Source organism: Furipterus horrens, unplaced genomic scaffold (genome assembly GCF_987537825.1).
Source record: "Furipterus horrens unplaced genomic scaffold, mFurHor1.1.pri manual_scaffold_3, whole genome shotgun sequence".
Lineage (NCBI taxonomy): Eukaryota > Metazoa > Chordata > Mammalia > Chiroptera > Furipteridae > Furipterus > Furipterus horrens.
Window position 1 is genome coordinate 195,596,947 of NW_028327173.1, and position 21,647 is coordinate 195,618,593.

Consider the following 21,647-nt stretch of genomic DNA (forward strand, 5'->3'; position numbering starts at 1 on the left):
ATGTTTGTCTCCCCCTCTTTCTCCCTCCCTTCTGCTCTCTCTAAAATAAATAAAATCTTTTTTTAAAAAAAAAGAAACCTATTCAAAAGTCAGTATGTAGTGCTGGGACCAAAGACCTGCTCCAAGAGACATAAAAAAGAAAATGTCAACATATATATATATAATATATATATATATATTATATATATATATGTATGTGTGTATGTGTGTGTGTTAATAGGGTGTAACAGAACAAAACAAAATGTAAAACTCTTGAGTGCCCACTGGTCAATTTTATTAGAAAATGGGTCTTGCAAATATCTGAGAGTAGTTGCTACATAGCAAAAAAAAAAAAAAAAAAAAAAGCCACACAGGGTAAACCCAATCTCTTGGAGGCTGTGGGAACAAAAATGGAAGGGACAGCCCTTACTGCTTTGCTTTGGGGACGCCTTAATCATAAGTCAGCGAGAGCAGGAACCACATTTGTGTTCTTTGTTGCATCCTTCCTGACTAGCACAGAGTGGCTGCTCAACAGAAATGTGTCCAGTGGCCTTATATGCATGGCCTCAGGGCCTCTAGGCTCCAGCTGGAAGGGCCTCTCCCATCATTCCTCTTTCCTGCTCACATGCATTGTAAAAGGTAAAAACTCAAAAAATATATAAGGAAAAAATATATAAAAATCAACCTTCATCCCAATGTCCAGAAATAATCACTATTAACACAGTTTGTTTCCATCCAGGGATTTTAAATAGAAGTATATAGCGATATATATTTTATTAAATAAATATTTAAGGAAGGATGAATAGATGTTATCCAGGAAAAGAAGGTGATTGAGGTAGAAAAGAAATACAGATGGATGGAAAAGTACGGTAAAGACACAAAGATAGCCCTGGCTGAATGTTTCAGTTGGTGGGAGTGCCGTCCCATATACCGAAAGTTTGCGGGTTCATTCCCCGGTCGGGGCATATACAGGAGGCAACAGGTTGCTATTTCTCTCTCACACTGATGTTTCTCTCTCTCTCTCTCTCTCTCCCTCCCTCCCTCCCTCCCTCCCTCTCTCGCTTTTTGTCCCTTCTCTTCTCTCTAAAATCAATAAAAACATATCCTCGGTTGAGGATTAAGAAAAACACAAGGGTGGCATTTGGGTGGAAACTAAGAATAATACAGTATTGAAGAGGTAAGAGTGGGAGATGCCAGAAGACTAGAAAAGGATATTGATGTGGGTGAAGGGGTATCTGGGGAGTGACAACAAGTTATGGGACAAGGCAGTCACTCCCATATGGACTTTGTGTTTCAATTAATAACTATTTGATATGGTGACCCCCTGCTATGTGCAAGGTTCTGTGGGGAAGACATAGGATAGTAAAATATTGTCCTTGCCTCCGGGAAGCTTACAGTCTAGTTGGGGAGGATACTATAAAATATCTTTTAATTTTGACATTTTGCCATGATGATACCAACTTTGGAAGGTGAAGATGTCTTTGACTGCTTTCCTTCCCTGCCTGGACACAGTTTTTAAATGGTGCTGCTTCATGGTACTCCCAGTGCCTGTCATGGGAAAACAGTTCCTGGCACAATAGTGAGCACAACACAACATAGAGTTTGAAAAAGGAAGCTTGGCTTGGAGTTGGGTGATTATATTGTCTTCCTGCCCCGTTCCTGTACTCTGTCCCCGAAGACACACACATGAACACCCACAATGTCCTCCCATTCAAACAAGGAAATCTCTCTCACACCCACAGACACACAGGCACACAAAGAAATATGAACCCTTTTCCTAGGAATCTTCCTTGGTTCAAACAATCCCCAGGTTCTTTTAAACAAAAGAAGATGTTTTGAGACTGGTGGACTAGACTAGATTGTCGTACCTTGAGGGAATATTGTCTGACCCAAGGGTTAGAATTTGCCCACGGTCACTCAGCTATTTAGTGGAGGAGTTAGGGTTTGACTGCAGTCTGACTTCAAAACCCATGCTTTCAGCTATCACATTATCCTACTTCCTATAGATTAATTTTCTTAGCTGATTTCAATTTTTTTTCTTTTTTATTCTTTTAGTGGCATCTTCAACACTGGGCTTAATATATTCCCTGACCTGACCAAAGTCTATTCCACCGATGTGTTCTTTATACTGTAAGTATGCACACGTGCAACGTTTGGCAATATTTTATTTGTCACTGGCAAGGAATGGAGTGCAGGCACTGGTGTCATTCGAAGCCAAGTAGAGCAATTGTTCAATAAGGACGCAGCGACCAGCTGTGACAAATGCACTGATGGCTGAGGCATGGCCATTGGGTTTCGTAACATGGGGCACTGGTGATCCTGACAAGGACAGGTCCAGGGGAGCAGTTGGGGGAGAAGTCTGGTTACAGCAGGCTAGAGGGGGGTCACAGTGATCGTGACAAGCTCTTGAGAAGTTTTACTGTGAAAAGGGAGCAGAAAAGAAAAAAAGGTTAATTGTGGGGAAAAAAAAGTTAATTGTAGTTTTTTTCCACTGTAGAAATTATGGCATGTTTGTTTGCTGAGAGAAATGATTTAATAGAAGAAAATTTTGATGATGATGATACTTTTTCACCTAGTTTTTAAATACTTTTTAAATATTTTCCAATGCATTCATTATCAAGGTTGCTCCTTTGGACCACCTTATTAAGTCTTAAAAGGGAGTTATAATTTTTCCAGTTTACAAATGAAGAAACAGAGGAATAGAAAATTTAAGTGATTTTGTCTGAGCGGAGTCCCAAGGAGCAGTCAGGTACTAGAGGTGCTCAAACTACTTCCTGAATAGTCTGACCAGCCATGTGCTCTTTATCAAAACCCGTGACACGGTGAGGTGTCTTACCTAGCTATACAGAAGTGAAAAGACATATACAAAGAGTTACAGATTGAGCTTGCACTACAGAGTCAGCAAAATGGGAGTGATAGGGTCCTAACTGTTAAGATTTTGCTTAAAAAAATTGACCATCCTTCTTTGCTCCCGAAGAGCTCAGTTCAAAACACAGGCCATCTTCCAGCAACTAGACCGGCATAGAAATGTTTTCCAGGAGCATCTTCCTGGCAGTGTTTTCCAAGGGGAGAATGCTTACTTATGAAATGAAATCCACTGATCTCATTCTACCAACTCTTTTTAAAAGTGCCCTGTACTTTGAAACCTCTAGTTGCTACAGATAAAGTATTTGTCACAGATTCACGGGAAGTCTGAGACCCACCTGCTCCCCTTGCAGATAAGGACTGAGTCAGGGGCTTCAGCCAAACCCGAAGTTTGCTCGCTTACTGGACGTTTCGGGGCCCTGAGTGCATGTCCGTCTAGGATGCCTCTCATGTCCTCACTCGACCTCTGAGCCACCCGCAGCTAAGTCAATGAAATGTAAAAAGAAATGAGATTAAACTAAATCGTGGCAGGTTATTTCTTCAAGTGCATATGTGCGGCAAGAGCCCAACTCCAAAAAAATTAACAATAAAATTAAAGTATTTTTGTCACCGAGTGGTTTTGTCTTTCTCTTGCAGGGAAATTACAGACAACCCCTACCTGACTTCCATCCCTGCAAATGCTTTTCAGGGACTGTGCAATGAAACCTTGACATTGTGAGTATTATTATAATTTCTCATTCTACAAGTGCTGACAACTGAATTTTGATATGAAAATCATCATATTTTCACAGGCCATCTAGGGACCATACTACCTCAGAGTGAGTGTCCTATGGTCTACCAAGAATTTCACATAGTTAAATAAGAGTGTTGCCTTATGGTATGGTACTCCATCAATGACAACATGGTTTAGGTAACAAAGACAAGAGCATTCAGTCCCTTGTAGAAATAGCCAGCACACTTAATCTGTAACGGGCAGTTTAGGTTTTACAGACCACTTGGCCTTAGTGGCAACTGCTAAACTTTGCCATTTTAGGGCAAACACAGACATGAATAATATATAAACTAATGAGCATGACTATAGTCCAATAAAGTCTTCTTTAACGAACAGGCAGTGGGCCAGATTCGGCCTGCAGGTCTTATAATATTCTGTAGTCTGGTACCTTCCTTGTACAAGGGGAGAACCCAAGGCTAAAGCTAATTTAAGTGACTTTCCCGAGGTCGGTGAGGTAGAAAATGGTGTCACTAAAGGTTTTCCTACTCTCTGCACTCACACTTGAACTCAGTCATCACAAACTATTATTAAGCTCTTATAAAGGGATATTGAATAGAAAGTATAGTGCCGCTCAACATCATTTTTCAGTTGGAATGGTTTCTACTCTTTAGATGTTCAAAGGAGATGCTTTATCAGGGAAATTCACAAAATGTTCTAATAAGATCAAATAGAGGTATTAAAGATAAGTTTACTCTAACCTGGTAGAGAATTCTCTTCTCTCACTGAATGAGTCACAAAGTGGAGTTGGGACCACATCCAAAGGGTTCTTTCTCTCTCGTTTTAGTATCATGCCAAAGTTCAGGCATGGTGGGTGTTCTGCCTGGATTGTTACCCGGCTCCCTTTGTCTGGTCACACTACAGTTCAGGGGCTCTTTATCATATACAAACCTCATTGAATTATTCCTCAGCAAAATTGCTTCAAACTTCCACCCAACTCTTCTAAGAGGCTGTCTCAAAGCTATTCTAAGTCTATCAATCTAAGCCCTATGACACTATCTCAACCCCTGAGACTCTATCCATGCTCCTTCTTCTCCTCGAAACATAGGAGGGCTCTCTTGAAAAGAAAAGAGACTCCTTCTCTGCCACCACCTCATTTGGCAACACAGCAAAGACCTGGGTCTTAGCCTGCTCATCCCCAGACCTCAAGGTCATTTACTTCTGTAAAGCTTCCCATTGTGCCATTTACCACTCATCATACCTAAGGACCATTCAATTTCTTCACAGAGTGTTACTTCCCCTTTTAGCATTCCCCCCCCCCACCAAGGACCCCACATCCTAAGCAGCTCACTGAAGTGAAAGCAGCTCATTGCCCAACACCTAACCTGGAGCCCAGCAGGTATTTGATAAACATCTAAATGAGAACTTCCTGAAATCTATAGGTGGGGATAGCACGGGGTGTCCATTATCTTTTCAGATGATTATTTCTACATTCCTGTAAAAGTCTTTGTTTCTTTGAAGCTTATGCTCCAAAAGCTATAAACATGAAAGGATTTGTGTCCAACAGCAGAGTTTGTACCCATATTCCTGGTAGAATAGAGTTTCAATCAAAGTTTGTAATCCTTTTTCTTTCCTTACTATTTTTTCTTCTTTCACTGTTTTCTCTTTTTAAGGCCTACTTGTGTAACAAAAGTTTCTTTTAATCTCTGAAATGCTATTCCAACGTAGAACATTTTTTATCATCAAGGACTCTCAACAAATAGAAATATCAAATGTGGCATTCTCACATCTTCATAAAGGAACTCTAGTTCACACACACAAAAATGGCTCATCAGTGGTTTCTGAGCCCCTGTGTCCAGTGTCCCTGTGCATTGACGTCTTCACCTAAGACACCTGAGTAGCTGCAGTGAAACTCATTGTGTAATTATTTAAAACAAGCAAAGATTGCCTCTTAGTTCTCCATGTCGGATAAATCCAACTTTTCAGGATACTCCTTTGAATATGGCCATCCCCTGAGTGTTTCTCACTGCATTAAATAAATAGCTACTTTATCATCCCAGCAACCTTTTGATTGGGTATTATTAACATATTTTTACAGATAAGGAAAGTGAGGATACCAGAGGTTGAGAAATTCTCAGAATCCCCTACCATGAAGTGTCAGAGCCAGGTGTAATTTCAAATTTGAAGTCTCTTTTTGTGCTTCTTCGTGTGTTACCAGAGTATACCGGGGATACTACAGTAGTGTTCAAAGTTCCCCCACAGCTGCCACTTGCAGCGCCTGACTGTGTCATTGCTGCCTTCTCTTACCCCAAGACAAAGTTTCCCAGTCATCTCCATGCATCCCATTGTAGACCAGAGGTCCCACGGCTGGGGCTCCTTTGCCCGCACAAAGGGTGTGTGTAAGTTGGAAGGATGACTTTTGAGGTCAAGGATCCTGATTCCCAACAGCTCTGCAGCAGTGTGGTTTTGGCAAGGCACCTCCGTGTCTCAGTAATTTTACTAGGAAACAGAGGTGATAACGCTTCAGTCCAGCCCTGGAATCATTGTACAAGTTAATTGGTTGAAGAAACAGCAACAAACTCAAACGTTAAAACTTCCACAAAAGGGCATGGCCTATCTACTTTCTTAAATTTGTCTTTAAAGTTCAATTTAGTTCGGCCCACAACAATTAATCACTTAATCTATGATAAGCCCTGAGAATAAAAACATTGATAAAATACAAATGTGAAATAGCATTTTAAACAGAAAGATATAAAGCCTATGCATTCAGAAGGATAATGCCTTTAAAAGTGTTGAATTTAGACATGGAAAATGGTTTGGCGATTGCCTGAGGGAGGGGTAGGCTGGGTGGAGGAGGGCAAGGGGGGGAAAAATTTGGACAACTGTAATTGCTTAAACTAAAATATTTTTAAAAAGAAAAGAAAGTGTTGATCTTAGGGAACTGCAGTTATTCCTCCATTATTGACATTGGGTTAACTATTAACTAAAACCGCTGGTTTTTGAGTGTATGTGGAATATGATTTAAAGTCCTTAATAGTGGTGAATATTTGTTCCTCGAAGTGAATTTGCTTCTGAGAAGCAGCATAAAGTTACTAGGAGCTTAGTCTGGAGAATGGGAATTCAAACTGAGAAGTATTATTCTATGTCCCAACCAAGACATATTATAAAGTTTTCTTGCGGGCTCAGATGTGGGGCCAGAGAACCTTCAGGCACATCTCTGACACAGAAGTATTGAAGCCCAACCTCTGACAAGGGCCAGCGCTACCTCTCACAGGTCACTGATTTCTCCTCTCTCTGTCGATTGTAGGAAACTCTACAACAATGGCTTTACTTCAATCCAAGGACATGCTTTCAATGGGACCAAGCTGGACGCTGTGTAAGTCAAGGGTAGCCATGGAATCCATTAGCCTCCCACTCCCACCCCAAAAAGGACCCTCCCCGGGGTCAGACTTCTAGAGACAGTTTCTACCGGCGCATTCCTGAACTGCAGAGTCAGTGTGCCTAAGACGTGGGGATGAGGTTAAGGAACTTGGTAAGACCCAGCTTCGGTGGATCCTTACGTGGACTCCAATTCTAAATCCCAAAGCTTTTACCCTCAGTAAAATGATGACACTGGGGACATAAGAAATTTCCACTAATTAAGTTTTTTGAACTTAAGTAAAATACTCCTTTACTTCATGCACATGGCAGATGAACATTGACACACACGTCTCTCCAGCTCTCTGGTAGCAGTGCGTGTGTACCATTGTTTACTTCACAGTAAAGGACAATCTTTAATTCAGTTCAGAGCTGTTCAGAAAGCAAGGTTTTTCTTTCAGTTGTTTTTTTATCTGACATCAGAAAAGGTGTCAGTTTCTGTCTGGTTCACTCAGAAAGAGCTGAGAAGACATATCCAACTTTTACCTTCCCCCACAATAAACAATGCCTAGAACGGAATGTTGGCAAAAAGCTAGGCATCGACATGGGTTTCTGTCTTCACTGAACTTTTCTGTGGGGTCTTTGTGGTCCCCAGTGTGCATGCCAGGGCCTGCTTCATGTCTGAGAGCTGGGACTGGTTCCGCCACACTGGGGTGTGTTTTCACCTAATGTCTCGCAAGGGAAAAATAGATTCAGTAGAGTGTGTTTCTCACAGGGTGGCAAACTAGTTAATTCGTGAGGCTGTCCTACTACAAAACAACTAAATCATCAGTTTTTTTAAAACAAACATTTTATTTCATAGCTTCAAGATAGGCAAATAAAACAAACTAACGAACTAGGAGCTGAAACCCAAGAGGGGAGTGTTCACGGAGGGTGTAGTTCGCAACATCAGTACTGTCGTCAGAAATGATCACTGCAAAGTCTGAAGTCTTCTGATTCTACATCTGTTGTGTTGTACAAATGTTCTCAGGCTTTAATGAGCGCACAAACCATCTTGGGGACCTTGTTAAAAATGAATTCTGACACAGGAGGTCTGGGGAGCCCCAGGATTCTGCTTTTCTAACAAGCTCCCAGGCGATGCTTATGCTTCTCATCTATTAAGGAGAAATGTACCCACATCCAAATAATGCATTTCAGATAGAAAATAACTGAACACTAAATATACAATTGCATTGCCTCCTTGCTTGAGGATAATAAGTATTATTTCCCTTAGATTTATTACATATTTAAATTAAATAAACTGAGGAAATTGCCAGAGACACAGTGAAACTATCCAACGTCATTGATTGCCCACTCATCTATTGTTGTGATCAATTCAGCATTATCTTTGAACTCAGAGAAGTCAAGGCCCAGCTACTTTGTCCCCTTTCTTCTTGCCAAAGGAAAACAAAAGAAGGCAGAGACTGGACTGGCTACTGTTGGCTCCTTTAGGCAGTGGACAATTGGCCGAGGATTTCTACCAATTTTTCTTTGTGGATGAGGAAGCTGTTGCACAGTAGTGCTGGCTGCATGAAGAAGGTTAATGATATCTTGTCGAAGTGATGGCAGAAATGGTGGGGTTCCACGCTGAGTGATTTTTGGCTCCAAAAGACACCGCTCCTGAGTTTCTCCCAAGGCCCAAAGAGAGGTGGGGAGAGGCAGCCATTGTGAGGGGTTCACTGTGTATGTTCCAGAACCTCCCCTGCAGACCCCCGCCGCTGATGGATCTGATGAACCAGGCTCTGACACCTCGGAGGCTAAGAGCACCCCGACGGCCGAAGGTGGGGCCTCCTTCCCCTCTCTGCTTCACCCAGCCAGCTCCTGCCCTGCGCCAGCCTGCGTGCCGCCCTTCCTGGCTGTGTTCGTGGCTGCCTGTCCCTCTGGCTGAGAGAGACGCTCACCCTGTAAAGGAGGAAAGAGGAAGGACATCTCTAAAATCAGAGAAGGAAAACTCTGACTCCAAAAAACCTCCGCTGCCTTGCGGCATACCTCTTCAGGGGAAAGGCTAAGGGAGTAAACCCCGACAGAAAATCCGGAGCCGGAGTCCCTAAGGCGGTTTGACATTGTAGTCAACACCGGCAACTCCTGCGGCGCACCTGAAGCCAAGCTGTATTGACTTTGTCTTTCCCTTGGACCCTTCAGCTGCGAAGAGAGGGGGGGTCTGCTGCATGGGCAACAGCAGACCTTCCATATCACCCTGCCCAGGCTCTGTAGCTTCAGTTTCACTGGAGAGGACACTCCAGCGTCATCGCAAGATGTCGACTCAACACGGGAGGAGACAGATACCGGTTATAAGCTCATCCGATTGGTGAAGGAAACGAGCGCCAGGGGTCTCCTCTGACGGTGGGAGAGGTCATCGCACCTCACTGGACAGCTACCGTCTCGCCATGGCTCGCCTGCCCCACTGGGTGCGTGGGGATCAGAGAGGCGCCTCTCGAAAAGTGGGCCACAAAACACCCGCACCAGTTAATTCCAAGCAAACAACAAGAAAGAAGCCTCCGGCTCTTCGCCTCGCTAGCTGGAACATCAGGACCATGTGCCCCGGACTTACTGCAGACCTTCCGTGGATCAATGGTGCCAGGAAAACCGCTGTCATCGATAGGGAACTGGCACAACTAAACATCGACATTGCGGCTCTACAGGAGACCCGGTTGGCCGACAACGGAACTATCAGAGAAACCAACTACACCTTCTACTGGCAAGGGAAGTCTCCGGACCAACCAAGACAGCACGGTGTTGGGTTCGCTGTGAAGAACACGCTTGTTAACTCCATAGAGCCACCCACAGGAGGCACAGAGAGATTACTTACCCTCCGATTGTCAACAACTTTCGGCCCAGTCAGCATTCTTAGCGCGTATGCCCCAACCCTCTGCGCCACCACCGAAGAGAAAGAATAGTTCTACCATGCACTGGATGAAGCGTTATCCAAGATCCCCAGAAGTAACGCTCTCTATCTCCTTGGAGACTTCAACGCAAGAGTAGGAGCCGACCACATGGCCTGGCCCACCTGCCTTGGAAACTTTGGGAGAGGAAAGATCAATGAGAATGGTCAGCGACTGCTTGAGCTTTCGTGTCACCACGGCCTGTGCGTGACAAACACATCCTTCAAGTGCAAAGAGATCCACCAGGTGTCATGGAGGCACCCCCGCTCCCGCCATTGGCACCAGCTTGACCTCGTCATCACCAGAAGAACGGATATTGGCAGCACCCTCCTCACCCGCAGCTACCACAGTGCAGACTGCGACACGGACCATGCCCTCGTGGTAAGCAAGGTGCGCATAATGCCGAAGAGGTTGCACCACTCCAAGATGAAGGGTCGCCCACGCATCAACACCAGTTGTGCCAGCAACCCAGTTAAGACCCAGCAATTCATCAACAAGATGGAAGATGCACTCGGCGAGGGAGTGGCAGCAGATGACTTTATCGAATCCAATTGGCCACGTCTCCGCGACGCCATATACAACTCCGCCATTATTGCTTACGGGAAGAAAGAGCGGAAGAACGCTGACTGGTACGAGGCTCACTGGGAAGAAATGGAACCCGTGATCGAGGCTAAGAGGAAGGCCCTACTGGCTTACAAGGTCACGCCCACTCCCAGTACACTTCAAGCTCTACGGGCTGCCAGGAACAAAGTCCAGAAGACCGCCCGCCACTGTGCCAACACCTATTGGCTAAACCTGTGCAGAAGCATTCAGGAAGCCGCCGATATAGGCAACGCACGAGGAATGTATGAGGGTATCAAGAAGGCAACAGGCCCAATCCCCTCCAAGATCGCCCCCCTTAAGTCCAAGACAGGTGAGGTCATCACTGACCAGGAACAGCAAATGCGGCGGTGGACCGAGCACTACCTCGAGCTGTACGCAACGAAGAACACCGTAACAGACACTGCTCTTAAAGCCATCCCAGACCTACCAGTCATGGAGGAGCTAGACACCCCACCTACTGCGGCAGAGCTCGGCAAAGCCATCGACCGCCTCGCTTGCGGGAAAGCACCAGGAAGCGACGGAATCCCTCCAGAAATCCTAAAGAGCGGGAAACCAGTCCTGCTACAGCCGCTCCACCATCTACTCTGTCTCTGCTGGAAGGAGGGTTACATCCCCCAGGATATGAGAGATGCCAACATTATCACCATGTACAAGAACAAAGGAGACCGCAGCGACTGCAACAACTACCGGGGCATCTCTCTCCTCAGCGTCGTCGGCAAAGTATTCGCCCGGGTCGCTCTTGCCCGCCTGCAGACCCTTGCTTCCCGCGTCTACCCAGAGTCCCAGTGTGGCTTCAGAGCTGGCCGATCAACAGTGGACATGATCTTCTCCCTACGCCAGCTGCAGGAGAAGTGTCACGAGCAGCATAAACCACTCTACCTCGCCTTTATCGACCTCACGAAGGCGTTTGATCTGGTCAGTCGAAGCGGACTCTTCAGCTTGCTACGGAAGATTGGCTGTCCACCACATCTGCTTGCTGTGGTCATGTCCTTTCACGACAACATGCACAGCACGGTGTCCTACAACGGCGCAACCTCTGAGGCCTTCCCAGTCAGCAGCGGAGTAAAGCAGGGCTGCGTCCTCGCGCCTACGCTGTTCGGAATCTTCTTCTCCATGCTCCTCCAATACGCCTTTAAGGACTGCAGCGAGGGTGTCTTCATTCACACCAGATCCGATGGCAAGCTCTACAACCTGGCCTGTCTACGAGCCAAGACCAAAGTCAAAGAGGTGCTCATCCGTGAGATGCTCTTCGCCGATGACGCAGCTTTGACATCACACTCCGAAGAGGGACTTCAGCAGCTAGTCACTTGCCTTTCCCACGCATGCAAGGAGTTCGGACTAGCCATCAGCCTGACGAAGACGAATGTTATGGCTCAAGGCACGGGGACTCCCCCATGCATCACCATCGACGGATACACCCTGGAGGTTGTCAACGACTTCACTTACCTCGGGTCCACCATCTCGAGCTCTCTGTCAGTCGACTTGGAGGTCAACCGGAGAATCGCCAGGGCAGCCACAGTTATGGCCAGACTGAACCGGCGAGCGTGGAACAATTCCAGCCTCACTGAGAAAACCAGACTGCGCATCTACCAAGCCTGTGTACTCAGCACTCTCCTCTATGGCAGCGAGACGTGGACCACCTACGCAAGGCACGAAAGGAAACTCAACAGCTTCCACATGAGGTGCCTGCGACGCGTCCTGCATGTCGCCTTGCAGGATAAGGTTCCCAACACCGAGGTGCTGAAGCGAGCCAATATGAGCAGTTTGCATGCAGTTCTTAGCGAGAGATGCCTCAGGTGGCTCGGCCATGTCAAAAGAATGGATGCAGGCCGTATCCCCAAAGACCTCCTCTACAGCGAGCTAGCAGAAGGCAAGAGGATGACAGGGCGCCCAAAACTGCGGTTCAAAGACATCTGCAAAAAGGACATGACACAATGCTCCATCAATCTCAACACATGGGAAGTTCAAGCAGACGACCGCCTAGCCTGGAGGCTCACGGTCAGGCAAGGTACGTCACGTGCAGAGGCTGCGCGCAACGAGGAGGCGGTCCAGAAAAGATCGAGGCGGAAGCAGCGTCAACAGCAGCAACAACGGCCATCTGCCTTCACCTGTAACAAGTGTGGCAGGGATTGTCACTCCCGAGTCGGACTGCACAGCCATTCTCGGCGGTGCAGATAGACTCTCAAGAAGCTACGCCATCGTCTCTCGAGACGGACGGCTGCCGACGACGACGACGACGAAATTATTAGCACCTGATTTTGATGCTACATGGATCTAACCAAATAGTTTCCTCTTTGGTTCAACTATTCCTAGAAAGTCCTGACCCTTACAGGAATGATCCTCCATTTCAGTTTCTATGACAAAAGTAGGATATTGGAACTTCTTAATATAATTAAGACAATTTGTAGATATTTAGGGTAGAAAGATTTCAGAAGACCGTCACATTATTCTAGACATTGGAGACATCAGGAGATTATCATTAAGGCAACAGAAAATCACATTATCAAGGGGAGGGGTAGGAACAGTGTAGAAACCTTCGATCAGAGCTGAGAAATGGCTCCTGAGTTCAGTGTCTCCAGCTGACTCTCGTCTGAACCAAAATTGCCTTTCCAGAATGCTGGAAGAGAAAAAGCAGCAGAAACCAGCCTTGGATACAGGGTAATTCATTTCTAACAGTTTTTTTTCCCCATAAGCAAAAGGTTTTAACCCCCAGATTAGGATCTATGCTTTAAATTATTTGCTTCTTTATTTTGCCATATTTTGTCACTAGAAGGTATCACCCTCAGTCACCCTCAGTTGTCATTGTTGAAGGACAGACATTTGGGATGTAAACTTCAGACTTTAAGGTCTACAGAGAAATGGTTCTCAATACCAGCTGCAAATTCGAATCACCTGAAGAGAATTGGCAGCATTGATGGCTAGGTTTTACCACCAGACATTCTGGTTTAATTGGTTTAGGTGTAGCCAGGGCATGGGGATATTTAAACTCCCCCACGGTATGTCCCATGGAAAGCAAACACCAAGAACTGCTGCTGGGAGTACCTATATCAATCTTCTTGCCCAGTAGTCACATGTTACATTTGAAGCCCCAACTGAACACGTGGCTTTTTGTTTGTTTTTTTGTTTTAATGTGGCTTTTAAAAAATGATAGAGCTTTCTAGCTGCCAAGCCAAAACCAAAACTAAAACCTGGGTCCCTCGGTCCAAGACTCTTCCCTGTGTCCTGCTGTGATTCATCATTGCTGACTTACCAGCCACCCCCAGGGCTTGGACACCCATCCCCTCCTTGTTTCTTAGCCCAAGAGAATGTTTAGATTTCTTAGCTCAGCCCATTACAGGCACGAGAAACAGAAGCTAAAATATCTTGCAATTGGAATGAGTGGTCTCATGTGAGAGAAAGGAGACCACCTGAGACTCAAGACACAACGAGAAGTTTCAGAGAACAGTCACACCAATCGATGGGGTCATTCATTAGTCAGTGAGGACCTGACTTTACCCATGCAGCCGTCACAAACTCAGGGAGCTTCTAAACATGGTCTTTCAACCATGATGAAAATGTTGGCATGGCAAAATGTTATTAAGTTCAAAGAATTGGGTTTGAATTTGGGCCACATGAGTTGACCATTTTGCTTCCAAATATCTCATACCTGCTCCTAATTGGCCCCTTGGTCATGTCTAGGGAGCTCCACGAAGACTTCAAGGGATTTCCAAAATGTATTTCCTATAATTAGGAGACTCTACTGGGCTAAGCAGGTCTCAGTGTAACTCTGCTGGCCTATTACTTCATGGCTTTGACCATAAAATCAGCTGCAAATAATCAAAGGAGTTTAGAGACATTTTCTCTCAAAATAGAAAAACTAACAAGGAAACAGTAATTTCTGTCCCAGATTCTCTCCTTGTGTGGTAAGAGACAAGCTCAGGTGGCAGGGAGTGTTCCCAAACTGTTGTTCCTTGAACTTCCCTTTTGCAGTAAATGCGTGAGTGTTGCTTTTAAAAAGCCATTCATGACCTTAAAAGTTCAAGTATGCAGGTGGATGGACTACTCTGGTCTTTTAATAGAGCCAACTGAATGATTTGTGTTCAAGAGTGGATGTTGCATGCAGGATTTCCCCGGGAACTCTTGGTACCAGGAACATTTCTCTGGTCTTTTGGGGTAATGCTACTCAAGAAGATTCTTTTACTCTATCACCTTGTTGCGAGGCAGGTAAAGTTATCAAGGGTTATCGTAGAGGGGGCCTGCTCAGCATCTGAGAGCTCACAGGGATCTCGACTATCTGGTGGTCTCTGAAATTAACCCCCTGAAGAGATTACGTAGGCAGACTCAACATCCCCAGCCCCTTTCTCATCAGATCCTGTCGGGGGCTCTGTGAGAGGCCTGGCTGGTGACAGGAAGTTATTCCGGGGGACACAGTGGATTTTAATTCACTGGCTCCCTGAATTCCAGTCTGTTCTAGTCATTGTGACTATCCCTTGAAATACGGGAAAGACATCAGTGCGCCATTTTCACCACATTTTCTTTCTGTTTTCATGTAAAATATTAAATTTATAGGGGGGAGTTTAATAAATTTGGGAAATATTTCTTAATAAAAAATCATCTGTTTCTTGATTTTCAAAAGTCCAGATCAAAGACTAGCAAACTTGTTCTGGAAAGGGCCAGAGAGCAGATATTTCAGGCTTTGTGGGCAGCTACTCCACTCTGTCATTGGAGTATGACAGCAGCCACAGACAACACGTAAACATGTGTGTGCTGAGTTCCAATAAAATTTTATGTACACAAACAGTCAGCAAGCACGATTTGACTGGGTGGTCATAGTTTGTGAACCTCTGGTCTAGATAAGGGTATTCAGGGAGAATGGCCATTATGTGATGAAACATATAGTCTATTTCTCCCAATTCATGGTGAAGGTTAATGAGCAAGCTTGGGATAAAAATAAGAAGTGTCTGGATAAAAATAGTTGGGGGTTCGAAAGTTCAGATTCAATCATAATAGAAAACAAAGATCTTTTTTTTTCAATCAGTATTTTGAATCCTGACTTGAAACTCCACTCCTGTTATAAAACAATGTTCCATCTATTCATCATTCTACTCTAAGTTTCTGATTTCTGATTGATAGAAACTTTTTTTTCCCCTTAGCTTTAAACACTTCACTAAGAGGTATCATGTAAATCCAAGGTAAAATCAAGATGATCATGATAAGGAGGACTTGGACTAGAGGAAGATCAGGACTGACCTTTAGATGGAGAAAACAGAGGTCAGGTTTCCATAGTTATAACGAAATAGTATTTATTTTGTAATTTTAACATCACACGCATGTGTCTGGTCTCAATGCTAACTGTGATTTTAAACTAATATAAACACATCGATATCCTATAATTATCCTGATATTGTTCAAAGATCACACATATCACTTTAGAAAATTGGTAAATTCTCCAAATGTGTGTTCAAATACCTTTAGGCTCAAACTTAAGCAACATGTCATCCAAAAGAACAATTATTCCCCATCAGACGAGTGCAGCCAAGTTGGACACGTTCCACGTTGAAAACTAGCGATGGCTCCGCAGCAGTTGGGAAATTAGTGAAAAGTTCATGAAAACTATGGCAGATCTGTAAAAGCACATGGTCCTGTGATTTCATACGGAACCAAGCACACTGTCATCACTCAGATGTGAAATTAATAAAAACATAGCAGCCTTTGTGCAACAGAAGTTGAACTGCTTTCGGTCACAAGTTCGGTCACATGTTCATTCTTTGGAACCTCTTTTCCATCCTCTCTTTCCACAAACCTGGTGTGGGAATATATTGCTTATCTCAAAATGTCTAATTCTCCACATTATGTTTTCTGTTGTCACATTCTAGTAACTAGCTACTATCTGACAGTAAACACTTGGCTGGGGGTGGAGGGCTACCATTCTGATATGCTAAGAATGTACCAAAGCACTAATCATTATCAACAGAGAAGTCAACACAATTCATGTACTTGTTAGCATCACATATTAGCTGATTAGAAGCAAAACACTGCCTCTTGGAGCGCTGGGGAAAAGATGACGATGGAGAAGATTATAGGATTAAGCAGGCCACTCTTTCTCGTTAAGTTCTGGAACAGCGTGTGGGATATGCTCCAAGGCTTGCTTCCTCTGCCTACTGAGCCTTGTGCATTTTCTCACCTGTGACCATGTACAGACAGGTATCCTGATTTCTGCTACCAAGAGATTTCCATAGAGCAAGGGGAGCCGGACAGGTGTTCCCTTTAATTTTCCAAACAACAAGTGCTGTGGCAGAGGACCACAGTTCCCCAAGGAAGTGTCCCCCTGAGGGTCTCACGACAGAAACCCTAAGGGGATTGTGGAGACACAGGCTGAAATTCCATCTTGGAGCTGAAATGTATCCTTAAACTGCCCAGAGAGCAAAGCTCAGCAGCAACCATGGCTTTCCCTGCCACAGTGTCGTACTCCTCCCTCTGACATAGGTCACCTCCTTGTCCAAACATAAGATAGGGGAGCCTCTGGTTAGGAATTACCCAGCAACTGGACTTTCACTTACTCATCCCGCATGTTTTTATTGAATGGCTCCTATGTCCCAAGAGTGACTCCAAGGGGAAGGATGTGAGCCAAGGTATTGTATCTATAGTACTGAGCTCTTTAATTGGATATTCTTTCCCAGCTCATGCCTGACCATCTTCATTTTCCTGATTACAGTGTTCACATACACAGCACTCAGATCAGAGCAGGGTATCTTAACAACCCCCATCCCCAAAACTCTGACTCAGCTTTTCTAGGAAGAACTTCATTTTTTCCCGAGAAATTCTCAAAGGCTTATGTCCTCCAGAGAATGAAAAGGCATTGAAAACACACAGGTAGCAGTGTCTATCTTATTTTAAAGGTGGTACTAGTTCTTTTCTCAAAAGCCCTTCCCAGTATTTGTATTCAGAAATCCTAAATGTCAAGAAATCTTTCCTTTCAACTCTGACTTGAAGACTTTCTACTCTCTTTTAAGTTCATTTATGTTCATTGCAAGAGAGTTGAAATGATCACATACACCCTTATGAAATAATCATTGTCTGGAGTAGCTACCCATACAGCCCACAAAGATCTGTGATTGATTTACCCCAGCTGGTTTACAGACTGTGCATTCCAGAGGAATCAGGGTAAATCATGGTCAAGGAGTCCATTTAAATAGACTGACATTCCCAGAAAACATGGTGTGATCAATGGGGCTGATGGAAGCACAGCCTTCCTGGCTATTAAGGGTTCTGTGGATGTTTCCCCATCTCATCCCCTTAGAGTCAGACTGAAGGTTTATCAGCAATCTGAACCGAAGGTGAAAAGCTAAATAAGGCGTGGACGCTGCTAAAGACAGGGTACTGGTTTCATGTCTAAGCTCCTAAGAGCTCAAACAACCATGTTGGTTTTAGAGAATACAGCATCCCCCAAGACTCAGTTCATCTTTGTTTAAGTTGGCTGCACCTCCTCTATCCTTCTTCTCCCCTCCTGGACTCTGGCTGGCTTTCCCAGTTTGAAATCTTCTGCAGCATTTCTGGTAAACTACAATGCTTATCAACCCGCCTCCTTATCCTTGGGGGCATATTGAATATCAGAGAAAACACTGTGGAATTGAACAAGCAATTATTTAGTTCTACAATAATTTCTAATGATTGGAGCAAGCCGATTTTTGCTCATACTACTCGGAGGTGATGAGGACAATATGAGATGAATTCACCAATTGCTACTTGATTTCCAGCAATCTGGGAACAGAATATGCTCTGCAAGCTGCATGGTCCAACGAATACAAAAAGAGACATAAGCCAGAGAGGCGCTTGTGCTGAGCTTAGCCGTCTTTTTATGAGGCCATGCTGTGCAAGATCTCTCCAGTTGTTTTCTCCAAGGTGGCTCTTTGCCTGCCCTGTCACTGAGCCAAGGAACTCTATGAGCACAATGAGTTGAAGGAGAGTCAGACAATGACCCAATGGGGTTGAGAGCCTCAGATGATAGCCATTCATCCCAAAGGCACACATTGGCTGCTGTAGCATCTTAGTTGAGCCATGTAAGTATATGAGATTAACTGACCCCCTCCATTTCAGACTTCATGCCCTGGAAGCTTGGTGTCCAGTCACCACCTGAAGAGGCCATGTCTGAGCCATTCCCTTGTGGCATTTGTAAACCAGCTGCCCTGTCACGGCCATCAAGAAAGTCAACTGGCCACTACACCATATGCTGAGTCTTCTACTCTTTCGTTTTCCATTATTTTTCTCTTAAAATAATCACGTGTCACATGAAGAATTTAGCATCACCCACTTCACTATTTTGAAGGACAGATGCATCGATCTTTTTTTATGCATTCATTTACACATTCATTCAATAGTTACAGAGGCACTGAACTTGGCACTGATGATACAGCAGTCAATCAGACAAAGAGCTTCTATTCTGGTTGGGGGACAAGTGATGAACAAATAAACAAATAAAACATAAGATAATTACATGTTGTGAAGATGCTATGAAGCAAATAAAGACTCTGATGAGAAAAACTGGTGGCAGCTGCTTAGATTGGCAAGTTTACAACCTCAGTTTGAGAAGAAATGGGAAGAAGCACAAAATCTATACCAATTTAGGAGACCTTGTTGTCATTGGGTTAATCTCTCGTCCTGCCCAGGACAGGGAGACTTCTCTAGTGGTTGATAAAACTCTTCTTCCTCCAACTGCTCCAGGGAAGACCCATCTCTGGCTCTGAGGCTGCCATCTCTTAGTAAGTTCCATCCTCGACAGAAGACTGAAGCTGCTGGACCAGGAGAGGCTGAGGGCAGGAGCCTCATGGAAGCTGCTCCTGCCTTAGCGTCCAAACAGCAGCAGAGGCTGCCTCCCCTCAAGTCAGCCACAAATGGGGTCATATTCTCTCTCCTTAGCTCTAACTCTGAGAAAGAGGAACAGTCAATTAACCAAGAAGTTTCTCTATGAGGGCTCTGGACAGGAATCCTCTTAACCAAACGTCCCCATATCACACTCTTATTATTAACCATCATCCTAGAGAATGTTGCATCATGAAGAGCGAGCACCATAAACAGAATGAAGGAAGCTTATCCGTATCGAAGCAGACCTCCTAAGGGTCTCTGCTGTGTCCATTTTTCACCAAGGGACCATTCACTAACTCTTCAACTGGCTAGGCTATGGGGTGTGTTATTGGATCACTCATAATCAGGATGTGTATGTGCTTTGTTTCTTCTTCGACAGTTAGTTCTCTAAAAAAAAAACTAGGAGGAAAGAGCTAGTTTTAAAATCCTTGCAAGCTTTCATCCACTTGGAGGTAACTTTGTGTTTCAGACTCACTTTGTGAGTTAAATTGCTTCAAAAATACTTTACCCTCAAATGCCAATGTGTATTCAAAATAGAAAGGCCAATGTGCCCATCAAACCCCTTCCATGAACAGTATCCTCTGTAGTCTTAATTGTACAAGCTAACCCCCCAAAATAGGATTATTTTAAAAAATACAGGTTATCTAATTAAATTTGCATTTCAGATGAACAACAAATCACTTTTCAAATAAGATTTTCAAAAATTGCATGGAGAACACTTATACTAAAAACTATTCATTGTTTATCTGGGCTGTATTTTTATTTGCTAAATCTGGCAACCGTGATACACAGGACAGATCTGAGTTCCTGACAGTCCCCATCGCCACTCACCACCTTCACCACCTTCCTTCCAGTCCTGATTGAAGCCCTTTCCTTTGACTGGGGGTGGTGAACACACAATACAGTGGAACGGTGCAGTTTGTTAACCACTGTCCCTGCAATAAATTCAATAAAAAGGAAAAGAAGTAAATGGGAAGACTGAACAATATTGAGAAAAAAAATTAAATCACTTGGTATTAAAGAGAATTGAAAAATACAGTCACCACTGGCTGGGTACACAGGCGATTAGACAACTTGTGTACAATCTAGACATGCAAATTGGACAATAAACATGCTCACTTTGAAAGATTTCTGCCATAATTAATGTGTATAAACAACTGGAACCTAGAATTTTTTGAGTGCTCAAGCCATAGAAGGTAATTCTTAAATTCCCAAATTCTTAAAAACCAGTTAATAGCTATGAGGGACCACAATCACAATTTATTCTGGTATTTCTATTCATTTGCTTAACCTTACCTAATCTATTCTCTCTCTCTCCCTCTAGTTATCTGAACAAGAATAAATACCTGACGGTTATTGACAAGGATGCATTTGGAGGAGCATACAGTGGACCAACCTTGCTGTGAGTAAGACAAACAAATGAATCTGTAATCTATTTTTCCTTTTATCTTATTTTTCTGGAAGGGAGATAGTCATTAAGAGGAGCAGCTGATGTTCATGGATAGGGAATATTGTTGGCTTGGACAAATACTTCTGCTAGGACCTTTCTGCCCAGCTTTACAGTCTACTGATGAAAGAAGGTCCTTGTCCTTTGAGACTCAGAAGGCCCCACGCCTCACCGTGCCATCCTGATGCCTAATCAGGCAGCCACTTTGGTGTGGACACTCACGGAGACCCTCTCGTAGAAAAAAACAGACGTTTTTGAACAGCTGCTGTTTGCAAAATTCTGAGGCATGGGGTCTACAAATAGGTGGAAGGCACTTTCGTTTGCACAGAAAACTTATGTGAACAATGCCTGTCACAAAGAAGGAGGAGTATAAATGATAGTTGTGTTTATATCCAGAAGGACTTATCATCGTTGGGGAAGCTGGGATGTAAACATGTTTAAAAACAGCACAGAAAGAAGTATCTATTTGTGCGTTTCCCCTGATGAACACCTCCACAGCCAATCAGTGGTCAAGTTATGTCAATTCCATCTCCCTCCAGCCTATCAGGGCCATCTTCCCATCCCCTTGGTTTGACCTCAGTTTAGAATCTCATCATTTAGAGCATCTAGTCAAGTCCTTGACAAAATAGAACACAGCACCCCAGGAGAAACACCAGACAATCCAGCAGAGGCAAAAGGAAATGTTAGAGGCTCTATGTATATGTATGTTTTTGAAAATAAGAACAAACTAAGTTTTACTAATATTTTATATACTGATGATCGCTATCACTCACGTGTCAGGTAGGGAATGGATGTATCCCAAAGAAACAGTGGGTGATCGACAGTGTCAAGGACTTATCCTCACTCCCATGTTAATGATTCTACTTTACTTTTAAATTAAATGCATCCACTTACTTAGGTTTATGTTCTTATTGTCTTAATACAC

The 21,647-nt window shown here is 44.0% G+C and overlaps 1 protein-coding gene across 1 annotated transcript in view; it reads left to right on the top strand.

Moving 5' to 3' along the window:
- TSHR (thyroid stimulating hormone receptor) overlaps nucleotides 1-21,647 on the top strand; it is an 87,136-nt gene that overhangs the window by 48,331 nt on the left and 17,158 nt on the right. Inside the window, exons 5-8 of the mRNA XM_090271265.1 lie at nucleotides 2,035-2,109; nucleotides 3,481-3,558; nucleotides 6,861-6,929; nucleotides 20,600-20,677. Of these exons, the coding sequence (XP_090127391.1) occupies nucleotides 2,035-2,109; nucleotides 3,481-3,558; nucleotides 6,861-6,929; nucleotides 20,600-20,677 (300 nt within the window). The remainder of the gene's footprint in view (nucleotides 1-2,034; nucleotides 2,110-3,480; nucleotides 3,559-6,860; nucleotides 6,930-20,599; nucleotides 20,678-21,647) is intronic.